The sequence below is a fragment of the Elaeis guineensis genome, chromosome 4, assembly GCF_000442705.2.
Source record: "Elaeis guineensis isolate ETL-2024a chromosome 4, EG11, whole genome shotgun sequence".
Taxonomy (NCBI): domain Eukaryota; kingdom Viridiplantae; phylum Streptophyta; class Magnoliopsida; order Arecales; family Arecaceae; genus Elaeis; species Elaeis guineensis.
Genome location: NC_025996.2, coordinates 141,382,934 through 141,407,243, shown reverse-complemented (window position 1 = coordinate 141,407,243; position 24,310 = coordinate 141,382,934). Strand labels below are relative to the sequence as shown.

General features: G+C 39.0%; 1 protein-coding gene across 1 annotated transcript; it reads left to right on the top strand.

The window, feature by feature from the left end:
- Positions 1-1,474: 1,474 nt before the first annotated feature.
- On the top strand, positions 1,475-23,466 carry LOC105060846 (protein decapping 5). Its single transcript, XM_010944699.3, has 7 exons — positions 1,475-1,780; positions 2,302-2,402; positions 15,251-15,319; positions 15,402-16,205; positions 21,400-21,597; positions 22,750-22,860; positions 22,949-23,466. The coding sequence occupies exons 1-7, from the start codon at positions 1,612-1,614 to the stop codon at positions 23,090-23,092; spliced, it is 1,596 nt and encodes a 531-aa protein (XP_010943001.1). The 5' UTR covers positions 1,475-1,611; the 3' UTR covers positions 23,093-23,466.
- The last annotated feature ends 844 nt before the right edge of the window (positions 23,467-24,310 follow it).

The following is a 24,310-nucleotide window of genomic DNA, read 5'->3' as shown; positions in this document are numbered from 1 at the left end:
CTTCAATGCTTGTTGATTCACTATCATCTTCTGGGCTATAGTCAACATCCAAAGAAGCTTCACCCTTTCGAGATTTAGATATTTTTCTTATATTTTTGTTCCTTTTTCTTTAAGCCCCAGTCATAGGTCTCTCTACTACTATATTTTTTCTTTTGCTTTGAGCCCTAGTCCTGGGTTTCTCAACTACCTGCTTTTTTTCTTTGCTTTGAGATCTAGTTGTAGATCTCTTAGCTACTTGCTTGTGTACTTTACTCTGAACCCCTTTTTCAGTCTCTTTCTGTACTATGCTTCTTTATCCTCCATCTTTGAGTACTTCACTAACCGATACATTGATTTCAGTAACTGCAACAATGGCTACTTGACTAATTGGAATATTGGGTGCTTCAATAACTGAAATATTGATAGCTTCATCAACATGGATATCTTCATCAACTAACTCTTCATGTACCACATAAACATTTAAATACTCCATTGTATCCAATGCCAATTCTATCATCTCTTTTAGCTAATTATCTTCAAACAGTATCCTCATTCCTTGTGTATCATTCAGTCTTAGAACTTTATCTACACATAATTCCTCTGCCATATTAGTTAATTGCTTACAAGGCATATTTTCTATGTCCTGGATGTTATAAAATGCCACATTAATTCCCTCCAAAATAGTCAATTTGTCCACTGTTGTTCACAAATTTCCCACTATGATGCATAGCTATCGTGAGATTGCCCATTCTACATGACATAAGAAGCAATAATCTCAAAACATGCAAAAAATTAGACTTTAATCAAACAAAAAGATTAATTTAACTTCACTTGTACAATTAGGTTCAGAAAAAGAAAAACACTTTGGGACCACTTTTCCTAAAATAGCAATGTCTTCAATGTCCCATATGATGACAATAGAGTCTTGGAATCACTTTATGCTAAAAGCTAAAAACCTACTTGACGATACAGCCTTGGGACCACCTTCTTAAGTCAACATAAGTGATGCTATCTCTTTAAACTAATAGGTCATGATAAAAAAAAAAACCTAAGAGATATATAGGGGATGCAAGTCGAATATTTTACCTTAGTGACTGAAATAGAGAAGGGATCAAATCAATCACCACTGCTTTTTAAAATGTATATCAAATACAAAAGCTCATCAGTTCTTATCGTCATATGGGAAGGAGGCAACTAAAAGAAAAAGAATTGAAACCCTAGTTGGAGAAAAATCGTAAAGAAAAAAAATTTACCTGCCACGTAAGTAGTCTCTACCCCATCATTTTTCATTAAACATCACGTGATGGCACGTGACCATATCCAAACATTTTTCTCATGGTAATTAAATGAAAGTAGTAGGGAAGAAATTGAAACATTTTGAAAATTGCAAGATTTGATCGCAACAAATAAAAGTCCAGCATAGATATGAAAATCTCAAAAAGTCTAGGGTTTTAAAAGTAATTAGGCTTAAAGAAAACCAAAAAGAGAAAGGGAGAAAGGGAGGCAGGGGGGAGCAGCATTCTGAAAGAGAAGAAAGATCGAGAAAAGAAAGAACGAGGAGCGAGACCAAACCCTAATTAGGGCTGGACGACGAAAGAGAGCAAGGATCCAGTCAGCGAAAGGTGCCCAGCAATGGCGGCCGCCGAGGGAACGAGTTCCGCCTCGTCTTCGTCTTCGTCCGCGTCGGCGGTGGATTCGTACATCGGAAGCCTCATCAGCCTCACCTCCAAAGCCGAGATCCGCTACGAGGGCGTCCTCGTCTCCATCAACCCCCAGGAGTCCACCATCGCTCTCCACAACGGTACGCTCCCTCCCAGCCGACTCCATTCCGACCCGTCGGTTTCCTTTTTCCGAGGGTTTTCGTTCTTAGGTCGCTAATCTTTTTCTTGGATTCGGTTGATATGTTCGGTGTTCTTTTGACTCGTTCCGCTGGTCACTCCTTTTTGATTTTTCTTGATGTTTTTTGAGGTTCTTTGTTCCTTTCCTTTTTTGGATTAGATGATTGAATTATATTCTCGTCGATGTGAAATTCCCCGCATGTTTCTGCTCAAAAAATCTGATCTTTTCCGCCATTGTAGAGGAGCTAATGTGTTTTCTTATTCTTGGGATTGTCTTGGGTGGATAACGTTTCTTGATGTTTGAAATTCTGGAATCTTGCTGTAACTTTATGGTTTTTTTTTTCTTATACTTTTCAAGACTGCAAAAATTGTCCGAAAATAGCGATAACTGATTAGAATTTGAGCATTGTTACGTAGATTCTTATTCTTTACTGGGAATTTTTATCAGTTGGTATGTTACATTGCCTATGCTCCATGGTTGCAGTGAGGTCATATGGAACTGAAGGACGAAAGAAGGACGGTCCTCAGGTTCCCCCAAGTGACAAAGTATATGAGTATATTCTGTTCCGAGGAAGTGACATCAAGGTAAATGCGAAGATCCTAATTGATTTTAAGATCTTATGGATAATTCCTGGCCTACAATGTGTCTTTAATGCAATTGAGTGATGTTTCACCTGCACTGCCTCCATTAAACTGGAAGATTACTGAGTTTATCATTTATTTGGAGTGAAGAAGTTTCAGTACACTCTTGTTTCCCCTGCTGGTTATGCTCTTTAAGTCTTGTTGGAATCTTTTATTTGGTCAAAAATTAATTTTCTTCTTATCCTCAGTACTTTGGAGATCTGGTTACTCAATTGTTTATTTTCAATACTTTTGAGGAAGTTGTGTAGGTTATGAATAGTTTAACTTTCCTTCTTCCACCTCTTTGTTAGTTTTTGTTTCTTGGAGGAGCCATGGGAACAATTTGGTTGTAGTTTTGGATCCCTGAACTTGGTTATACTTGAATTCTAGCAGTTTTAGTTGCCTATATCATTTTACAATGGTCCATGACTTGTTCACAAACATATTTTGGACAAAATAAGGTTTTGCTGCTTCAGTTATTAGGTTGTGAATAAAACATGCCACATGAGGATGAGATGTGGCAGAAGAGTTGGGGATTAAAGATGGATCCATGGTAGATCTGGAAATAAGGTTAAAATGTGCTTTTTGATGCATATTAAACTTGCAAGATTAGAGTTATGGTGGAGATCGTTTTTCACAAAGGACTCTTTTGGTTTGTGAGAAGTGGAGGGGAGAAGTGTGGTCAATGGGAAGTGGAAAAATTTCATGTTGTTCGATTGAAGTTTTCAAAGGAGAGAGATTGGAAAAAGATGCTCCCATGGGAATAAAATTTTCATGATTTATGGAAAAAAAATCCACGTAGAATATGGATTTTTGGCTTCCCCACAGGATGGGAATTGGAGGCTTTTTTTTTTTCAAAAATATCTTTTTAAGCCATCAAAAGATCTATGATTGAAATAAACATTGTCTCCATCACAACACCTCAAACCCTCCTTCACCACCATCTATGGCCAAAAATACCCTTAGCTATCATAATTTTTTATTTGTAAATAATAGTAATGTGTAGAATAAGATAAAGTTTTTTCTTATATTAAGGGTATGGTAGGTATTTTATATAGCTTTTTTAGAAAAGTAGATGCTCAGCCAAATATAAGGCATTCTAGAAGAAGCTACTTTCCTTTGGTCAATTGAACATACCAAAATCACTTTCCTAGGCATCATATCCTAAGAATTAGCTTCCCAGGAATAACATTTCAGGGAACAAAAATTTTTCTCACAAATCAAAAGAGTCCAAATAGAGACAAGGTAAGAAAGCGATTGTTTTTGAACAACTTCTCAAAAACAAACATTCTTAATTTGGGGTATGTGCATATAGTTGAATGTATGAAGGTTGCTCCATTGTGACTAGGCCTGCAAATGGGTTGGGTCAGATTGGGTCCTGAGTGATCCCGATCCGATCCGATTTCTTGATCGGGTCTTGATATTGGATCCATACCCATCCTGATAAAAAATCAGATTGGGTCGGGTCGGATCGGGTCCATGGCCGAATTTATTGACCCATTGGATCATTTGGGTCGGATCGGGTCCATATATAACCTGACTTCAATCCATGAAATGCGGATCCGGTTCAGGTCGGATCGGATCACAGGTTTAATTTATTTGAAACCTACCATCAGTGAATACTAGTGCTGGATGACAATTAAGAAAGGTCTTTTTTCTTTTTTTTCCTCCAATCCTCCAACTGTAGCTTCTAATAATTAATTGTATTGGATAGTAGAGGAAAACAAGCAATTTTTGAGAAGAGTCAAGATTCTAGAAGTCCATACAAAAGAAGAAAAGTAAAAGAAAAAATACGAATTTTATATAATGATATAATTGTCCCAATCTAAAACATCATACAAGGAGAATACTTGTACATGGTTAAAAATGAGACTGCATATACTGTGGATGACATAATATCTGTGCACATCAGAGCATGCTCCGAAATTTCTTAAAGTCAATAAAACAAAGTTGGAATTCAAGAAGTTCTTTTGCTTTTGTACCTTATGGTATAGTAAACATAAACCAAAAGGTTTAGAAAACTGAGCCCAGCAAAAAGCCAGAAGAAGTAATCGAGATACCCTTCATTTAAGTTATTAGGAATCTATCCAGTCTTTCCTCTTCGGGTTGTTATAAATGTTACAACAGTCAGAATAAAAGAACTAAAGGGTTTGAAAAATTTTTAGTTTTGAAGATTTTTAGTTTGGAAATCGGATGGGAAAGATCGAAAGATTTGACAAATTTTGGCCCAAGCCCAAACCCCTATTTGGGTGAGTCACTCTAACTGGGTTCGGGTCCTATATTGGGTCCGGATCCGATCGGGTCGGGTCATGTATTTTAAGATCCAAATTAATCCAAAAATCTCCACGGGCTGGGTCGGATCGGGTCGGGTCCAAATTCAGAAAATCCAGATCCAACCCGGAAAAGAGAATGGGTTCAATTTTTGAACCCGACCCGGCTCCATGGATCTTTTAAATGGGTTCGGGTCAGGTCTAACTTGGTCGGGTCGGATCGGATCACAGATCAACCTGATCTATTTGCAACCTTAATTGTGACCTGGAGGTCATAGGTTTGAAACACAAAACAAACTCTTATCAAGTGTAGGTAAGGTTGTGTACTCTCTGTAGACCCCATAATGAAATGGGCCTCACACATTGGGCAGTATAATTGAGTGTATATAATGAACCATTTTAAAACAATTCCTTTTTAAGATTACAACCATCCATCTATTATCTTTTCTCGACTATCATGCCAAAGTTTTGCTACCACCTCTCTTCTTTCATCTCCACTGTTTGTGATGAGAGGAAGGGGAAAGGAAGGAGGCCAAGGGCAGCGGTTGAGTGGCTAGAGAAGAAGTTTTTTGTGGACAAGTGTGTTTATGTGTTTTAACACATCTGACATGATCGTCGTAGGCATCTGTCTTTATGTGTTTTCTCATTTATATAACTAAGTTTATACACTTTTCATTTTTTTTTCAAATCATGTGACTATCTTTTGCTCTTTTAGTACATGCTTTGGTATTTATATTTTGTTTCATTAGACATTAATTGATGCAAGATCATGATAATGTTGATAGGAAGCTGTGGACACATTGAATTTTGCAATGCAATGTTTATTAGGTAAGTAAAACTGAAGTAATCAAACTAGAGATTTGATTGGATTATCTAGGTAGTTAATGGCCCTATCATTTATCAGTACAATGTTTTTTGATGTTTTTGACAAATCACATTCATACACACATACATAAATACATACGTCCATGCATGCATATGTATGTCTATATGTTGTTTACTAATCATTTGATGATGCATGATATGCTAGTTTCATTAATTTTGGAGATTTTTACTCTAGATGCCTACTTAGATGCCTAAGTGTTCCAACTAGGCATTTGAGGGGTCATTGTCTTGGAGTGCCTAGGCCTTTTGACAATCTTGATCTATCATAATCATAATGTGGTCGTGATATCTTGGATGAACATTTGACTAATGGATGTGAAAAGTGGAAGCAAATGGGCCAAAAATTATGAGAATGAGGAGCTATTTGCTGTAATTATAGATTAGGAGAGTTTGGTGATCATTTTCCTTTTGTTTTTTCTGGGTTTGATAGCGGGTCTCTTATCCTCCTTGAGCATGTTTTTGATGATCTTCTTCCATGGTCTGTCCTTACATATGTTTTCTTTTTTTCTTTTTGACTTTGTTACATTGTAAGATTGGTTTTTGTGGGTTTGTCTAATCTGTCATATGTTGTTTGAGTCTGTTCATACTTTGCATCTATTTTGAATTGGCTCTAGCCTCAAAAGTTAGTGGCAAGAATCTTTGTACAATCTTACTTTTGGTATCCCTCATTTGTCATGGAGTTGCTATCAATTTAATGAGTTTTCATTTCAAATTCTCACAATTTTTCCTAGATACGCATTTAGTTTACTCCACTAATTTAAGGGAAACTTGGCATATATGGCAGGAAATCTTTGAATATTATCATCCCAAAAGTCTGTAAGCTGTGATTCTAGAAGTTTTAATTAGTTTTTCTCCCACTAGTCTGTGCTGCATTTGCATTTGCCCTATTGCATGTGCACTATTATTAGTCTGCAGTGATATGCATACATATACATGAACATGTTTTATCTTTATATATCTGCAGAGATACAAATATGAAAGTTAATGGGTGTATTGCCATAATATGGATACACAGACACATGTACATATATACACATATATACATGCGCGTGGGCACACACCCACCCACCCACACACACACACACACACACACATACATACATACATATGTTTGTATGTATGTATGTATATACATGTACAAGCAAAAAAAGACCTTACCTCTGGAAATTTCAGAAAAAAAATCCAAGAAAATCTTAAAAAATCTCTATGCCACGAAATTCTGGAAACATATTATTCATGTAGGATTGTCACCAACCAACAAGACATTGATCGAATAACCCCTTTCTCTTGCCAGACTCTTCTTGCCTTCCTCGAGTTTCCAGTTTAACTTGGGAAGTGACGGGAGGGGTTAGATGAGGATGGGACCCATCCTTGAGTTAGAGATAAGGTTGCTGGAGAGAGTTAATTTATCCCACTGGTTTCCTTGGGACTAGAGGAGTCCGTGAGAGAGGATCATCAAACAAGGTATTATCAAACAAACCCTTTCTCATGTTGGACTCTTCTTTCCTGCCTTGAGTTCCTGGATGAACTTGGAAAGTGACAAGATATGGGTTGGATGAGAATAGGACCCATGCTTGAGATCGAGATAAGGTTGTTGGAGAGAGTTTATTTTGGGCCCCATCTAGCTGGTTTTCTTCTCAATATAAGGGGACTAGAGGGGCTAGTGAATGAGTCATGGATCAATGCCTAGACTGCATGGATAACAGACAACCCTCTAGCAAATTCCCAGCATACCAAGGTGCTGAAGGAAGTGCTGGTTGTTTGATGCAGAGGTCATCCATGTGACTGCTGTTTGGAGGTTGCCATCCAAAGAGGTGGCCCAGTCTTCTAAGGAAGAGCTTTAGGGGTCATCCAACAAGATAGCAATCAAGCAAGCTGTTTCTGATGTTGGAGTCTTCCTTGCTTCCTCAGGTTCTCTGATTAACTTGTGAAGTGACGAGAAAGGGGTTAGATGGGGATAGGACCCATCCTTGAGATAAAGGCAAAGTTACTAGGGAAAGTTTGCTTGGGACTTTATCTTGCCGGTTTCCTTGGGACTACAGGGGCCTATGAGAGAGGAACCATCCAACAAGGCAGCATCAAGCAGCCCTGTTCCGTGCTAGATTCTTTCTACCTTCCTTAAAGTCTCGGATTAACTTGGGAAGTGACTGGATAGGGGGTCGGATGATAACATGATCCATCCTTGAGATTGAGATGATGTTGTCAGAGAGAGTTTGCTTGGGACTCGATCTTGTTGGGACTAAAGGCACCTATGATAGAGGCATAGATAAATGCCGAGCTGCAAGGATGGCTGACAACCCTTTATCGAATATTTGGTAAGCTGAAGTGTTGAAAGAAGCGCTCGCCACTTGGTGCATAGGCCATCCATGTGCTCATTGCTTGGAGGTTCGCATCCAGAGATGTTGCCTGAACTTCTTAAAGAAGAGATTTGGGGGCCTAACTTCAAGTTGTTCGGGATCAAATGCAAGGAGAGGCCTCAATGGGAAGTAGCTAGAGGTCACTTGGTTTCTTTAAGAATCATTTGAGTATATGCTTTTATGTCATTGGTGGTGGTGGCGACAGTCAGCTAGTGCCAATGGCCAATGGTAGTGGCTGGCGGGCGGTGATAGGTGGTGGTAGTGGCCAATGGGGGTGGTGGCACCATAAGTGTTGGTGATGGTTATGGACAATTTCTATTTTCGAAAAAAATGAAAGCTAATCCTTGGAGTTTTTGCTTTTTCAAAAATTGTAGAAATTTTTTTAAAAAGATCAAAAAGCAAAATGAGTAACCAAATGAGTTTCCAGCCTCGTTTCCCATGTTTGTCGAATCTAGTTGATTGAATTTGCGTCAATATAAACCATAAATTCCAAACACAATCACTCTGGTATATTTTATTCATAGCCAAATTCTGCAAACTTGCAACAACACCAAATGGTCTTTAAGTGTCTAACCCATTTTAGGTAAGGTAAGAAGATAAAATCATATTGATGATTGTACAGGATCAAGTTACATTCCAAACAGGATTAGCATCTAGGATGACTTAACATTCTTAACAGTCCCCCAGTATGTGATTTTTCCTTTGAACTACCTTCAATCATGTCTTAGTCTTGCTGATGACCCTAAGGTTGCGTTTGGTGCATCACTAGGCAATCTTGAAAGGTAATGTAGATTGTCTTCAAGATAGATTGTCACCATTAAATTACTTGTAATGTTGATTATTATATTTGATACACACAAGTAATATTGTAGTAAAATTACTGAGAATTTTGATTAACATGTTTGGTATGACAATTAGATTACCGGTAATGTGAAATCAAAATTTCAAAATATTTTTAAGTCAAATTACTGTGTTTGGTACAAATTACGGGGTGGCAGCGACGGAGAGCTAGGAGAGAGTGGAGAGACAGCGGCACGGCATGCGAGGACCTCGGGCTTTTGCTTGAGGATCTTCTCCTTGGAGGTTTTGGAGTTCACGAGGAGCCTATGCTCTTCATCGCCGTTGCCATCATTATCATCTCCGCGGTCGTGGGAGGAATAGGAGCCCATTGGAATGGGGGGAGGGTCTCAGACCCGAATGGAGGGGCCAAGGAGATGCGGGAACGCTGGCAATGGAGAGCTAGGGAGAGAGCGGAGGGTAGCGGTGCGGCATGGGAAGACCTCGAGCTCTTGCTTGAGGATCTTCTCCTCGGAGGTTTTAGAGTTCGTGAGAAGCCTGCGCTCCTCTTTGTCGCTGTCGCCGTCGTAGTGGTGGGAGGAATGAGAGGAGCCCATTGGGATGGAGGGTCCCAAATCCGGACGGAGGGCCCAAGGAGGCATGGGGTGCAAGTGATGGAGAGCTAGGGGGAGAGCGGAGAGGCAGCAGCATGAAATGGGAGGACCTTAGGCTCTTGCTCGAGGACCTCTCCTTGGAGGACTTGGAGTTCACGAGGAGCCTGCGCTCTTCATCGTTGTCACTGTCTCCATGGTCGTGGGAGGAATGGGAGGAGCCCATTGGGATGGGAGGAGGAGGCGGCGGTGGGGATAGCCTTCACTGGTGGTGCCACCTTGGTTGGAGAGATGGGTTTTGTGTATTTTTTGAGGGGTAATTTTGTCCAAAAAGTTTTTTATAACATTGCCAAGGAAGTAGTAATCTAGATAGCCACCTCTCCTCAAGGCTATCTAGATTGTCTCCTAAGAGGAAATCTAGATTGTTAAGACAAATCTGGATTGCCACCCAAAAAGCATACCACACACAATAATTTGATGGGCCTACTTTAAATTGCCGGCAATCTGGATAGATTGCTAGCTATCAAATGCAACCTAAGGCTATTTTTCTTATTCCTATTGAACATTCATGCATTACTTTCCATCCAAATGCCGTAAAGGAGCATTTGGTAGTATGTAATCTTGACAGGATTACATATAATTTTACAACAGCTAATCAGATTACACTGTTTGTTTCGTTACTTTCATAGATAATACCGCATTACATGTAATGCAGCATTACCTCAAAAAGAGGTAATCTGATTGCCTAAAGGGAGGTGGCCATGTGATTATATGTAATCTTATAATCCTGCAATCTTGCAATAAGATAACTTCAGAACCAAAATGCTTCCATCAAAATAAATCAAAATAAATTATGGGTAGTCCCAGTTGGTGAAAATAGAAAAGAAAATATAATGGGTAATGTCACGAAAAATGGTTGGTCTCAAAATTAAGTTGTCTCTCTAGAAAATAGACAATAATCAATAAGCAAGGATGAGGGTACTTTGAGAAAATTAACTTATATTCCATGTAATCTAAATTGTATACCAAACACTGCGATGTAGGATTTTCTGTAATTTTATAACAATATTACTGCACATACCCAACACTGCAATATAGGATTTTCTGTAATTTTACAAGGTAATCACATTCCCTCTGCAATCACATTACCATAGCAATATTACCTATGTAATGCACCAAACCTACCGCCACCTTATTCATCCTTTACACAGTTTCTTCTTAACTTGACTGTTTCTTCAATCAACCTAGAGCTCTATCACCTACTTGTGGAATCTACTGATTTTTAACCAAAGCTCTTCTAAACCAACACAGATTGCACCGAGGACTTCAACCACACTAGTCTTTCCATGATACACAAACCATACTACTCCATACAAGATTGCTTCCACCATCCTTCCTATCTATTTCACGACTAACAATACGCCAAACTCCTACCACAAATGTAAACTTTCCAAAATTACTATCAGCAAGGATACAAAAATTAGAAAACCCAACAAAGTAAATCCCAGAAGCTATGTGCATAACTATTGCTTAGACACCCTGCTTCCATCACTTCACCCACCCAACCGAAGTCACCACTAACTTTGGCTCAATGAATGATGATGTTGCCACTATCTTGTGTTGCATACTTTTTGCTTGGCTCATTCGTGTTCCAAGTCTTTAAGCTTATCTAATGTAGCTTCAATACATTCTTCAATTATCAAGAGTCCATATTTCTTCCCTAGGGTTCTGAATTCCTCCTTGACCTTCCTACTTCTAAGTCACCATCAGACATGTTCTCCTCTAGATTCCCATTCTCCATAATAGCATGCAAATTTTCTCTATGGGGTCCAGCGCTTCCTAACTTAGTTGCCTCAGCCTTGTTTTTAAGCCTTATGTTGTGCTTAACTGAAACTCCATTAGCATTAGCACTGCATGTTCTTAGAAACCTGAACCTCTGGAGCTGATGAAGCTGCAATAGGATTAACCTGAATGGGATGTGAACGATGGAGGTCCACAGGGGTGGGGCCCTTGCCAGCCATGGGCACCAAGGCAGTTGCCAGCTTGCTACCAACATTGAGCTAGAGGACCTTAACTTTTTCTATGAACGGAAAAGTGCATTATGCGATGCATTTCTTTAGCATGATATCCACTAGGAGAAAGTCAGTAAAACCCCTATGGCCTTATCTCTCTCAACACAAGCATTAAAGTTTTGACCTCCATATAAACAAGGATTATCCCATACCGGTAAAGAGCCTCTTCTTGGACCCTCAATTTCTGGAGCCCTTGCATCTCCAAAGAAAGAGCCTAAGAGTTTAGGTACATCATACACCAGCATATCAGACACAATTGGACATACATTCAAATTTAAGCTTAAAGAAAATTGTATTTCGGATTTGAACTGGGTTCAGGTGTTGTGGACCACTTTAGCACCTCAGCTATCCCCAACATTACCACCTTCCCCTTTATCCTTCTACCCTCCTCTGACCTGTCGACCCCCATTGGAGTGTCGGATAAGCCCCCATCTGCATGATAGTCCTTGGAAGAAAAATCTCTCTCTGATGCTCATTAGGATTTCTATGCAACCATCGAGAAGGTTCAATCGTATTATTTGGACAACAATTCCATGTCTTCAGCTCGACTACCGGATCAAAAAATTGGACCAAGAGGTTTCTCAAAATGGTTGTAACCAACCTTAACGGTAACTATGTGCTAACACTCTCAAATGCTTAGGTCAATCTTGTTAGGAATCCAACAGAAACCTTGCAGAAAATTAAAATTCCAATCAATATATATCTACCATATCTAGTTATGGGAAACCTTGGAGTGCAGCACTTTTCTGAATTCTGAGGCGGTGCTTGGTCTTAGCAATATAGCCTGATGTACCCATGTTGACTTGACATGACATGATGTGAATACAACTTTGGGATATGAATCCAACGCATGAGCATAATAATCAGCAATGGCACTTCAAGCAACACTTCTAGACTGGGAAGTTGGATGGAGTGGAGGGGGGATGGAGATCTAGAAGAAGAGGAGGGAGGGGGTTTGGAGGGAGATTTAGAGAGGTTGGGCTATTGTTAGGCAATGTCTGACAGATGATGTTGCCATATTTGGAAGGCAGATGGAGATGTTACCCATGCGTGGCCATGATTGAAAGGCAAAGCATGTTGTGTTGGGAAAGAGGCTGCTTGTCAGCATTAGGATAGAATGAAAGGGGGTTAGCGATTTTGTTAGGAGATCATGTCATTTTGTCAGTGGGTTAGAGGTCGTATGATTAAATGATCTCTTTCTTTTTCTTTTTGTAGCTTTATGAACCAAGTTGCTATAATGGTACTGCTAACCATTTTGGATAGGCCAAAATCTATAGATTGCTGAAATTTCAGAAAAGACCTGAGTTTTTTTTATAAAAGTGAAGTAGAAAGACAAGTTCTTGAAGAAAATAGACAATGATTGAGTCTAATCTAACAAGGTTTTAGGATTTTAGGGTTTGATTTGGTTTTAGGGCTTTACGTGGAATAGCCAATGTCAAGAGTTCGCTGGTATTCTTCTGGGGAAAAAGTTTGAGTATATATGTCATGAAGGATATAGGGAAGATGAAAGTATAGTATTGATTAAAGAATATTAGAAGAAAGGCAAAAGGACACCCAAAAAGAATGAAAGAAGAAAAATGGAAAATGGAAGAAGGATGATAATACCATACTCATTCAGCAACCTATGATGCACACTTAGGGTAGCAAGCTGCATGCTTGTCCTATGTCATCACACCATACGAAAGTTAAAAAAAAACTGATATTCCATTCATCGCATACAAACTGATTACATCACTTTGAGACCCAAGCTTATCATAAGAAAAGAACCCAACAATCTTTTATAATCCTAAAACTACTGTCATCACACATGATTTCTATTCATGGTTACTATAGCATAGATAGTGCTGCAAACAGTATTGTTACAGTAACTGGGTTCATAAAGCTCCCCTTAATCTCAGCCCTTGACTTTAAATGATCCACTGATCTAAAACTAACCAGAAATAAAAGAAAATACAAGAACTTAATAACTAAAATCAAATCTAGTTTAACTGTAACAAGTGTGAGGATTGCAACATTAGGTGTGCTTCCTAGATTGCGGAGTGAGTCTAGTATTATCATCCCTCTTCCTTTTTTATTTAAACTTTTATTCTTTCATTCTTTTATTTTAGGGTTATTTGCCTTTAATCGTCTTTGATCCAAAACATACTTTTATCTTCCCTAGATCTTTCATGACACAGATTTTCTTTTCCTGAAAAATTCCTGCAAACTGTTGATTTAGGCCATTCAATTGCATCAAGCCTTAAAAACCTAATCAGCCCTAAAATCCTAAACCCAATGATAGATTATTGTGAACCATTATCTATTTCTTCAAGAACATTGACTTTCTAGTTGAATTTTGTTGAAAATCAGGTCTTATTCTCTATACAAAACCTTAATAGATCCCTTTCCCTAGACTTTCCCACATCATTTTAGGACCTGGCACATATAGTACATCTGCTTTCAGTTTAGAAAGAGGAAAATTGAAGCCTAGCCCTTGATCAATTGATGTTAAATTTAGCCCTTGTGTGTCGGACTTGTCTAACCCTTACATGCCTGCTTTCAAGACTAGAGTAGAGCACTGACTTGGTTGGGTTGTGTTTGGGCTTGGCCTTATCATGGGATCGAGAGCTTAATTGGGCTCGAGCCTTGGCCTCAGGCCTTAAGGGTCCAGCTTGAGCTAGCCCAAGTCCTAAAAGCCAAGCTTAAACTGACCTAGCCTAGCCTGGCCCAATAGATTAGGGCCTGTGTCAGTTTGCTTGGGAGTGGAGGGGGCACTATGGATGTGGGGATAAGCAGGGTGGAGAGAGAGAGAGAGATAGGAGGTGGAGAGCCATATAGAGGCACAAGCTACTGGACACGAGGTAGGGAAGGTGGGGGTGTGGAGAGAGAGAGAGGGAGGGAAAAGAGAGGGAGATGAGGGAGGAGCGTACCCATGTACTCTAGCTAGCAAAGGATGAAACTAGGGAGGCGAGAAAGGGAGCAAATTAAGATTTAATTTTCCCCCTTTTATTTTTCATATAAAATGTGCAATATATATTTCATAGTTTATTGGATGACTTTTGGTCTGGGCCAGGTCAGAAGTTGACAACCTAAGCCTTGCCCATTGGGCTGAATATCTATGCCTAGGCACACCAAAAATCAGGCCAAGAGGGCTAGCTAGCTTGCGCAAGTCTACTTGGGACCCATAACTGAACCATGTAATGTAACTATGAGGCCTTCCCCTTTTCAGTCTTACATTGACCTCAGAAGTCCTGACATATGAAGGAAAATAAATTGCAAAAAAAAAGAGAAGCTGTTTTGATATTTAAACATCCATTACATAATATCCTCATATCCATTGTAGGGCCAAACACTGGTATCACAACGACAGGATGAATTTTTGCTGTGTGAAAAGCATTTTTCGAGCCTTTGTCCTGCTGACTTGAAATTGCTTATTTCTTCTTCTTATAGCATATGTTAGCAAAGAGTTTTGTAAGGTTTTAGTGTCTTCTTATTTATGGAGAGTGGAAGCAGAAGATTCATGTGGGGGCATGTGTCAGTCCATGCTACCATAAAACGAGAATAATAAGAGGAGGGACAGATAAGATCTCATTTGACTGTCCACGTGATTGTCCTCGATATAAGGTCATCTGGAAATAATTGTTCCTACCATAAAAATTGACTGCTCATATACTTGTATTATCGTCATGTTTCTAAATGTCTTAACTTTAAACTTTCTTTGTTACAACACCTGAATAATTTAGAGCTTTGAATGCATGAAGCTCCATGAGTATGATTTCTTACCAGGTGGTCTTAAATTAGACCACAATTCCATGTTTGATTTCATGAACTTGATGCATTCTTTGCTTATTTTGTTTTTAGGATTTGCAAGTGAAGTCATCTCCAGTTCTTAGTAAGCCCCAGGCACACAGTGATCCAGCTATTATTCAGGTATGTGTTATTTGACACGGGGATTTTTTTTCTTGGTGCTACTTACTGTATGTTCATTACGTTTCCATCATGTGCTTTGCAGTCACATTATGCTCATGCACCTACTACAAGTACATCGGCTTCCGCTGGGGCCAGTGCTCTTACTGGTCAAGGCTCCCATGCTGCATACTCGTCTTTAGCCAGGACATCATATCCAGATACATTTTCACATTATCAATCTGGGGCTACTCTTGGTTCCCAGGCCTCCTTGCCTGCTTCTACAAATACAAATGGGACCTCATCTAGTGCACCTATGTATTGGCAAGGATATACTGGTGGACTAGATGGCCTGACTTCTGCTCAACAGCAATCAGTTCTTTCACAACCCTCTTCCGCAATGCCACAAGATCAGTTGCAGTTACCTTTAAGTCAGGTGCCAACAAGCATTCCATATTTCATAGATCCTGCCCCTTTAACCTTCGCTCCTGCTGCCACTTCTTCTCATTTTGGAATTTCTAGCCCTGCTGATGTATTGTCATCAGTATCTAGTGATGCTTCTCAACCATCTCATTCAATGTCATCTCTACCTTATCCATCGACAAAGTCCTCACTTTCTTCATCAAATCAAGCATTAAATGCTTCCATGTATTCAATATCTGGCAAAGCTGGATCCTCAGCACTGCCAATCCTTTCCATGCCGAGTTTACCTTATTCCTCAGCTTCAATCTTGGGATCTGCTGCTCCTCCTTTAACTACATTGCCTCCTCTGCTGGCCCATGATCAGTTCTCACAATCTAGACCAAAAGCTTCCTCCTTTAACCAGAGACTGAGCCTTGAGAAAGAAGACATGGCGGACATGTTACCATCATCTTCGGACCAACCATTGTCAGTTAGTTCACTGCCTCAGGTAAAATGGTGTTTTATATTAGTTTTTAATATATAAACTAAATTGTTTTTGCAGGTCGGTCATGTCCTTCATGTAGTTCTTGTCATTTTCTAAAGGATGTATTGCCCTTTACTGCTACTTTTTTTTTTTTTTGGTTTTCTTAGAATGCCTTTGAAATGGTCTGAAAGTCTATCTGGATTCAATAATATAGGTTCAAAAGGTTATTCTTTAATTTATTGAATCATGATTATGTTTAAGTGAATCTTAAAGTCAATATTGCTTGTAAATGAAATTTAAGTATGCAACGATATCTAGGACATCATGAACACATTCTCAATTGGATGAGCTAATATGCATCTGCATAGTTGATGCTCGGAGTGAAGTGCAGATTTTAGGCTTAATATATTAGTTGTGCCAGAAATAAAAGAAGAGCATGTGGATGGCATGGGAAGAACATTAGTGATATTTGACTTTTTGAAATTATTTTGCATGGTTTTCGCTATCTGAATGCTAGAGTTTAATACAAGGACCATTGAACTAGAACCGGACCCTGTGCTGGCCAGCCGGCGGTATGGTTCGGTATGGGTCTGTGTTGGGCTGAACCGATAGGGCAGAGGGGAGACGGAGAAGAATGAGAGGAAAAAAGAGAGGAGGAGGAGGAGAGAAGGAGAGGGAGAGGGAGAGGAAGAGGGCCTCCGACCATCAGAGGTCATCCAAGCTCTTGCTGAGCTCAGTAAAGATGGAGGGAGGGAAGGAGAGAGAGGAAGAGATGCTTATCGGGTTAGTGGAAGCCCTTAGAGGCCTTCGAAAGGACGGTGACACCGCCGCGATCTTTCTAACGGTCGACGAGCCAGCATCGAGGGGGGTTGAGGGCAGACGAGACCGGAAGAGGGTCCTCTTTCCAGTTCGAAATAGGGTTCACTCCTGTTTCTTTTTTTTTTTTTTGTTTTTATCAGGCGAAGCGTTGCCGACTTCACCGTATTTTATTTTTTTTTATAATTTTGGAAGAAGTCGACAAACGGTTTGCCGACTTCTCCAAAATAACACAAAAATGAAACAGGGGTGAACCCCTATTTCAAATTGGAGGGCGGAGGCCATCTTCTGGCCTCAGCCGCCCTCAGCCCTCAGCACTAGCTCGCCGGCCATCAGAGAGGTCATGGCAGCGTTGCCGTCCGTTCGGAGATCTCTCAGGGCCTCCGATGATTCGATAAGTGTTTCTCCCTCTCTCCCCTTCCCGCTCTCCGCCCTTATCTAGCTTCGGCAAGAGCTTGGATGGCCACCGAATGCCCTCTCTTCCTCTCCTCCTCTCCCCCCTCTCTCTCTCTTTCTTCTCCATCTCTCCAAGATAGCCGTATGCCGGAACTAGATTGGTATCCTGCCGGCATGGTTAGGCATGACCTGAGCCATCCGGTTTGGGATGGTTCGACGAACACTGGCTTAACATGTCCTATGGTGTGGGGATAGATGACATCCCAAGTAGAGTCTCATTGTTGCACTCAGGTGTTTGACTTTAACAGAAGAATACATTCAATAAGCTGGAAGAAGTTAGATTTTTTTGTATCCTAGGATCCATAATACTGATGGATATTTGCCAATCACACTCTGATATGACAACAAATGCTGAGATGAAGCTGAAGCTCTGACTGGAAAGAGCCAAAGTCTAACATATCAAAAGCTGTATGCGGTACCCCATTAGCTGAGATATGATTTGGTACTAGTTCATTATTTAGAGTCTCATTGTTGCACTCAGGTGTTTGACTTTAACAGAAGAATACATTCAATAAGCTGGAAGAAGTTAGATTTTTTTTGTATCCTAGGATCATAATACTGATGGATATTTGCCAATCACACTCTGATATGACAACAAATGCTGAGATGAAGCTGAAGCTCTGACTGGAAAGAGCCAAAGTCTAACATATCAAAAGCTGTATGCGGTACCCCATTAGCTGAGATATGATTTGGTACTAGTTCATTATTTTTCAACTACTGGAGTGAGCTGTATAGATACATACATAAATACATGCATATGACTCATATTTGTTGAAATGAGCAAGGAAAACACATCTCTGTACATTGCATTGATAAACTCAGTTTTCAAAAAGAGGTCTTTCTTCATCAATTCAGAAAATGGGGGCTGCAAATAGGGTGGACTTGGGTTGGATCCATGCTGTATCCGCATCCGAACTTCATAGACAAATCAAATTCAGATTTGAGTTTGGATTTATCCAAATGAGTAAGATTCAAACTCAAACCAAACCTGATTAATTCTAAGTTTGTATTCAAGTTGTGTGAGGTTCAGCACATGATTTTTGTAGGCCAGCTGTCCAAGGATCAACAATTCCTAAAACTAAAAGGACTGTCATCACGATAGTCCACATATAGTGTTGTGAGAGATTATGGTGGGAAAGTAGCCCAATATGGGAAGTTAATGGTTGTTTTTGGAAGAAAAAGAAATCCAATCTTTTTGGGAACAGATTTGAGTTTCCATTTATGTTTATTTGATTATCAGCTAGATTTGGGAATTGAAATGGCAGTGGTTATAGACAGCATGCATGAGAAAAATGCACAAATCCAAACATGCAGAAAGTAATTAATACAAGTCAGAAGCCAATCCTCCTCATATTTCTAAATTTTTATATACTACATATATAGTGTGTATTCGGGATTTTGATCTACAGATAGCTACATCCAAGTTTGATTAGATAAGAAATCAGATCCGACGTATGCAATCTGACTTTGGTACATCAAGGTTATCAAAAACTTATATGGGATCCATACACGATTATTATACCATTTACACACCTACAAACAATGGCATTGTTTAAGTAATTTCAATAAAAAAACATTATGAATTGTACCTGTTATTTTGAGTAATCTCACCTTTGCTATGTTGGAACTTTTGAGTCCTAACACACAGCTAAGCTCGCAAATGCTGCATAGGTTAGGTTCATATTGAACTGCCGTTACAATTTAATTTTAAGAGATCTAATGGAGAATCAAATCTTGACTTTATGATGTAAGACTAGTGATTGTGATTTTAGATGGAGCTCCACCAATGATATCTCACAAAATTATGAAATCTAGATTCCCTTGTAATTATAATTCAGCTACATGTGCATCACTTTGTAGAAGAAACCTGTATCATTTGAGTCCATTTAGTGTCTAAATCCTAAATTTCCTTTTTTGTGAACCACAATTTTCTTCTTATTTTCATGCTTCTTTGCTAGGATTCTCCTGATCACCTCACTTTTAGAGCATATTTGGGGCTGAGGCTCTGGAAAACTTCATTCTTCATGAGGATTATTAATTTTTGAAGTAGTTTGGCTTCTTTTTTACATTCAAAAGCTTGCATAGAAATGGGGCATCACTTCACCCACTGTTTTCAAATCCAAGTTCCAACTTGGAATATAGATTAAGGTTTTAAAAATCACTAGAACAGGATGCTATTCGTGGTACTGTACCATTCCAGTAGAAAACCAGCATTGGTACATAGGGTGTTGGTATGGGGTGCAGTCCCCTATCATGAATTGATGCCTGGTACCGTGAAAAACCATTGCGCTATCTGATACTGGTCTTAAAACCTTGATATAGCTGTCCCCTCTCTGGTACAGGGTGCAGTTTCCTTGTTACAGGTTGTCAATGAACTACTAACCTAATCTAGCTGATTAAACTAGTTAAAAGAAAATGAAACAAAGAAACACATTAGTTGATGTGATGTAATTTAGGCTTTTGTAAGGGTATATTTGCCAAAATCCTAAATCAAGTTAGAACATATAAATTAGAAATTCTTGTAAAAGATGTAGAATATGTAATGTAGTTTTTGTCTTTTGTAAGCTGCTTGATGGAGAGGTTGAGCCTTGGCACAATGGTAAGATTGCTCTATTGTGACCTGGTGCATTGACTTATGTACTCAATTAGCTGACATATGGTTTCATCCTATTTCATTACTTCAAATGTATTAGAGCAGCCTATGTACATGTGTTCATGCATAAATACATGCATACCTCTCATATTTAACAAGTTTAATAAAGGAAAAAAAATAGACCATCTATCAATGTTTCTGATTGCATTAATGGAGTCTGCCTTTGATGGAGGTCTTTCTCCATCAATTTGGAAAATGACATCAGCTAATTAGTTTCTATAAATCAGCATTATGAAGTTATGCATGTTATTTTGTGCATTCTTGCATATTGCCTATGTTGGAATTCATGAATCATAGCATCCAACTAGCCCGCAGCTGTCAATTCTGATTTGATACGGAAGACTTCTATCATGGTTTTATATGCAGCTCCATTCATTGCAACTTACAAAGTCATGAAATTTAGATTTTCCTTATGTTTATAATCATATTTCAACTACCCAAGCACCACTTTTTTTAAGAAACATGCTTTATTTAAGTACATTTTAGTGGCTAAATCTCTCGAGCTCAACCTTTTTTGATTCATTTTTAATCTACTTTTATGGACCTCGCTTGACTTTTATTGGCAACCTCACTTTTACTGCATCTTTTTGGGAGAGGGACTGGGAACTTGATTTTCATGACTGGTGTTAAAATTTGAAAGGAATCAGACTTCTCTTCACATTCAAAAGCTTGAGGAGAAACTATAAATAGGCGTCTTCCCAGCTGTTTTCTAGGAGCTTTTTCTTTGAATGTTGATATATAGGTGCATATATACTGCCACTCTATGAGAACTATTGTAATTTAGCCTGCCAAGCAGTTAATTTTTATCATTTGTCAGCACATTGTTGACCTACCTTAGATGATCAAAGAAGTTACAAGAAAATGGAAATTAATATATAAATCAATTTTTAAAATACATACATTAGAGATTTATGCATAAAAGGTGCTTATCCATAAAGAAGTGACATTTCTTGATTGGGCCCACACAATGCTTGGCTTCAACAAGTGGTAGTTTTAAGTGGAAGTGGTGAAGCACGTGAGGTGGTTAGAAGCATGAGGCAGAGGGCTTGTAGTACCTAATAGGTCAGCCGCACATGGTATGTAGTTTTCAGATTTTTCCAAGCTACGTGTTGGCTTTAAACGAATTAATCAGGGTTTATAACTCTTTTTGTTAGCTACAAGGCACATGCAATAGTATATTAGATAGTATTTTGCCATTTAGGTTTACATATCAAAATATGGTTCGACTTATTTTTGAAGGATTTTAGTTTGTTCTCACTAGAATTTTCTTTTCCTGTGTGCTTAAATCTACAGGGACAGGTTGGGGTGGCTCAATTTACCGAAGAATTTGATTTTGCTGCCATGAATGAGAAGTTCAACAAAGACAAAGTTTGGGGGTCGCTTGGGAAGTCAAAACCGAGAAGAGTAGAAAATGAAATAGGAGAAAATCCAGCTTATGATGATTTGGAGGTTGAAGAGGGTTGTGAACAAGATCCCAAGCTTGACCGCAAAGTAAGACATGCTTGTCTGCCATTTCTTTCATGTTTCATTCTTCTCTCATGATCGTTCTTCCAACGCTTGAAGGTCAAAACACTGAAATTTATAAAAATCAATGATCCAGAGAAGTTTTGAGATCTTATTAGAGGAGCAGGTTAGATGCAGACTCATTTGCTCACTGGGTGATGTGACCAAGGCTGTATTTGTGTGGTCCTTTGTTGAGCAATTCAATTTATAACCTGTCCTTAAACCAAAATCTAGTGTCTGGAGAAACTTACGGATAGTAGAATTTGACTGCACCATACTTCACATCTCACATCCTGCCTGAGCTTCAGCTAGTGGTACACATGTTTCTAGGGTAACCCGAGAACTGAACTGAACCAACTTCATTGGTGGTTCAGATTTTAACATAGAGGTTGGTCCAATCCATGTCTAGTGGTTGGATAACCTGATCTAACTTGAACCAAATGAATCAATATTTATATATTTTTAATATATGTACTGCATATTACATCGTCTGATCAAAGTTTTTGTTAGTTTCTGTTTTGTTTAACAGAATGTTGGATTCGTTTTGTTTTTGGTAATATATCATATCCAAATAGTTTATTTTTTGGGTTTTGTTGTTGCATGAGAGTGTCGAGTATAATAATTGTTGGTTTATTTTGATTTACTAGTTCAAATGGGTTTTCTTGAGAGAAAAGAATCAGTAGATTATTGTGTCAATAATGCAAAAAAAAAAAAGAAAAATGAAAAAAAGAATTGGTATGTTTGAGAACTAACCCTGATCTTGGTCCATGGGTCTAGTTTTTCTCCAGCATCAATTGGTTGACCTTCCAATTTAAAGAAATGGGTCCTTCTGAAATTGGTTTGGTCCTGGATTGATCCCTAGCCCAAACTGATCTGAACCTTGTGCAAGCTGGTTTCAGCACTCTGCATGTTATCCTTTTTGCTGCTTGATGCAGTTCATGCTTGGTTGGTGATTTTACTATTGATAACTGTGCAGGATGAAATGTGCAATATACTGTAAGTCGTGACATAGAGGCTGAAAAATGCTTACTAATGAGCAAGCCCTAGCTTTTTGGGGATATTCTTATAGAATCAAGCATTTAGCTTCTGCTTCGATGAGAAGTGATTCAATTGCAACCCTATTTGTTTCCTGTTTTGCAGCTTGTATATAATAAAGATGACTTCTTTGACAATCTTTCTTGCAACTCGCTTAACCGAGGATCATGGAGTGGCCGTGCCAAGTTCTCTGAGAGAATGAAATTGGACACTGAGGTTTGGAGTTTGCTTATCTTTGCATTTAATATTGAAGTCTTAATGATGCTAGCTGAAGAAATTGATGAAATTGTTGTTTGGCCGACAGACTTTTGGCGACTTCCAGCGGAGGACTCATTTGGCTCGTGGCATCCAAGGGCCTTCTCATTCTGGTAACTTCAGGGGATCGTACCGTGGAAGAGGTTATGGATATTATAGTGGGAGGGGCCGCGGAGGATATAGAGCCGTCTAGAAGCTTTTATCTGTTTGGTTTTCTTAGTATTTGTGCTTTTGCTAGTGTGATCATATCAGTCCTGCTACTCCACCGTCTGGCGGCTCTCAAAACCACTCTCTTGCCCGCATCAAGCCATAGCCTCGCAGAAATACTGTCTTTTTGAAACTTTTGTTGTCTCTACCTGCTAATTTGTCATGGTATGGCCTGCCTTTTTCTCGCACAGGCTTCCTTCGTTGTATGACAAGGCATTTCGCTTCTCTTAATATATAATCTCTAGTAATTTGAAATAAAGAACTGTTGATGTACTACTTACCAGCATGTATATCTCTCAAGTGGTGAGAAAAGAATGAATCTTTATACAGTTATGAATGACTTGTTAATTTTGGTAATTATCGTTGGTGGTTGATGCTTTAGCCCATAAAATCTGTTTAACTGCATTTTGTTTTCATTCTTACGGAAATTGGAGATTGGTGGTTTGGAGCGGAATGCAAGGAATTGGTATTAAATGTCGTTCGAAATGGATGTGGCAAATTAGGAGAGAGGTTCAGTATACTTGAAGATGGTTGGGAGGCACCAATAGTTGATCAAGTGGTACAGTGAGAAGGAATTCTGTTTGAGAAGATCTGGGCTTGTGTATCAGGAAAAGAATGATCGATTGATTTCAAAGTACTTCAATTGTTATCTTCTATCTATCTGCATAAATCTCGAAGCTGATATTGCACCATCTGGAATTGCTAAAGATATTACAGGACCGTTATCCAGAATTTTCTAAATATATATTAGCAATAAGAAAGGGCTGATGAGTGAAAGGCATTTAGATCATCTGTTTTATAAGATTATTTATAAACAACAAAATTATTATCAATGACAGAAGGGGTTCAATGTGCCAGAACGTACTAATGGAATGAGGCTTCTGGCTCATGCGTGCACTTATTTACGGTGAAAAAAGCCTTAATACAAAATTTTAGGATGGCCGGTGCCTCAATATGGAAGGCGGTTGTTGTGGCGATACCTATTTCCTCATGTGGTAGCATATTTGGTGCTTCAGTAATCATGAAAGCAAATAGCTCTTTTATTCGTGCTATATTTTATTTACTTGCCCATCCATTAGGAGATGATTAAAATTGCATTTCAAGCGATCAGACTTCTTAAATCATGATTCCTTTGTACCGAAGTAAAATGATTTGCTACGATGGTTTTGCAAAGCCATCTGGAGATGATCAGCTACCACAAACA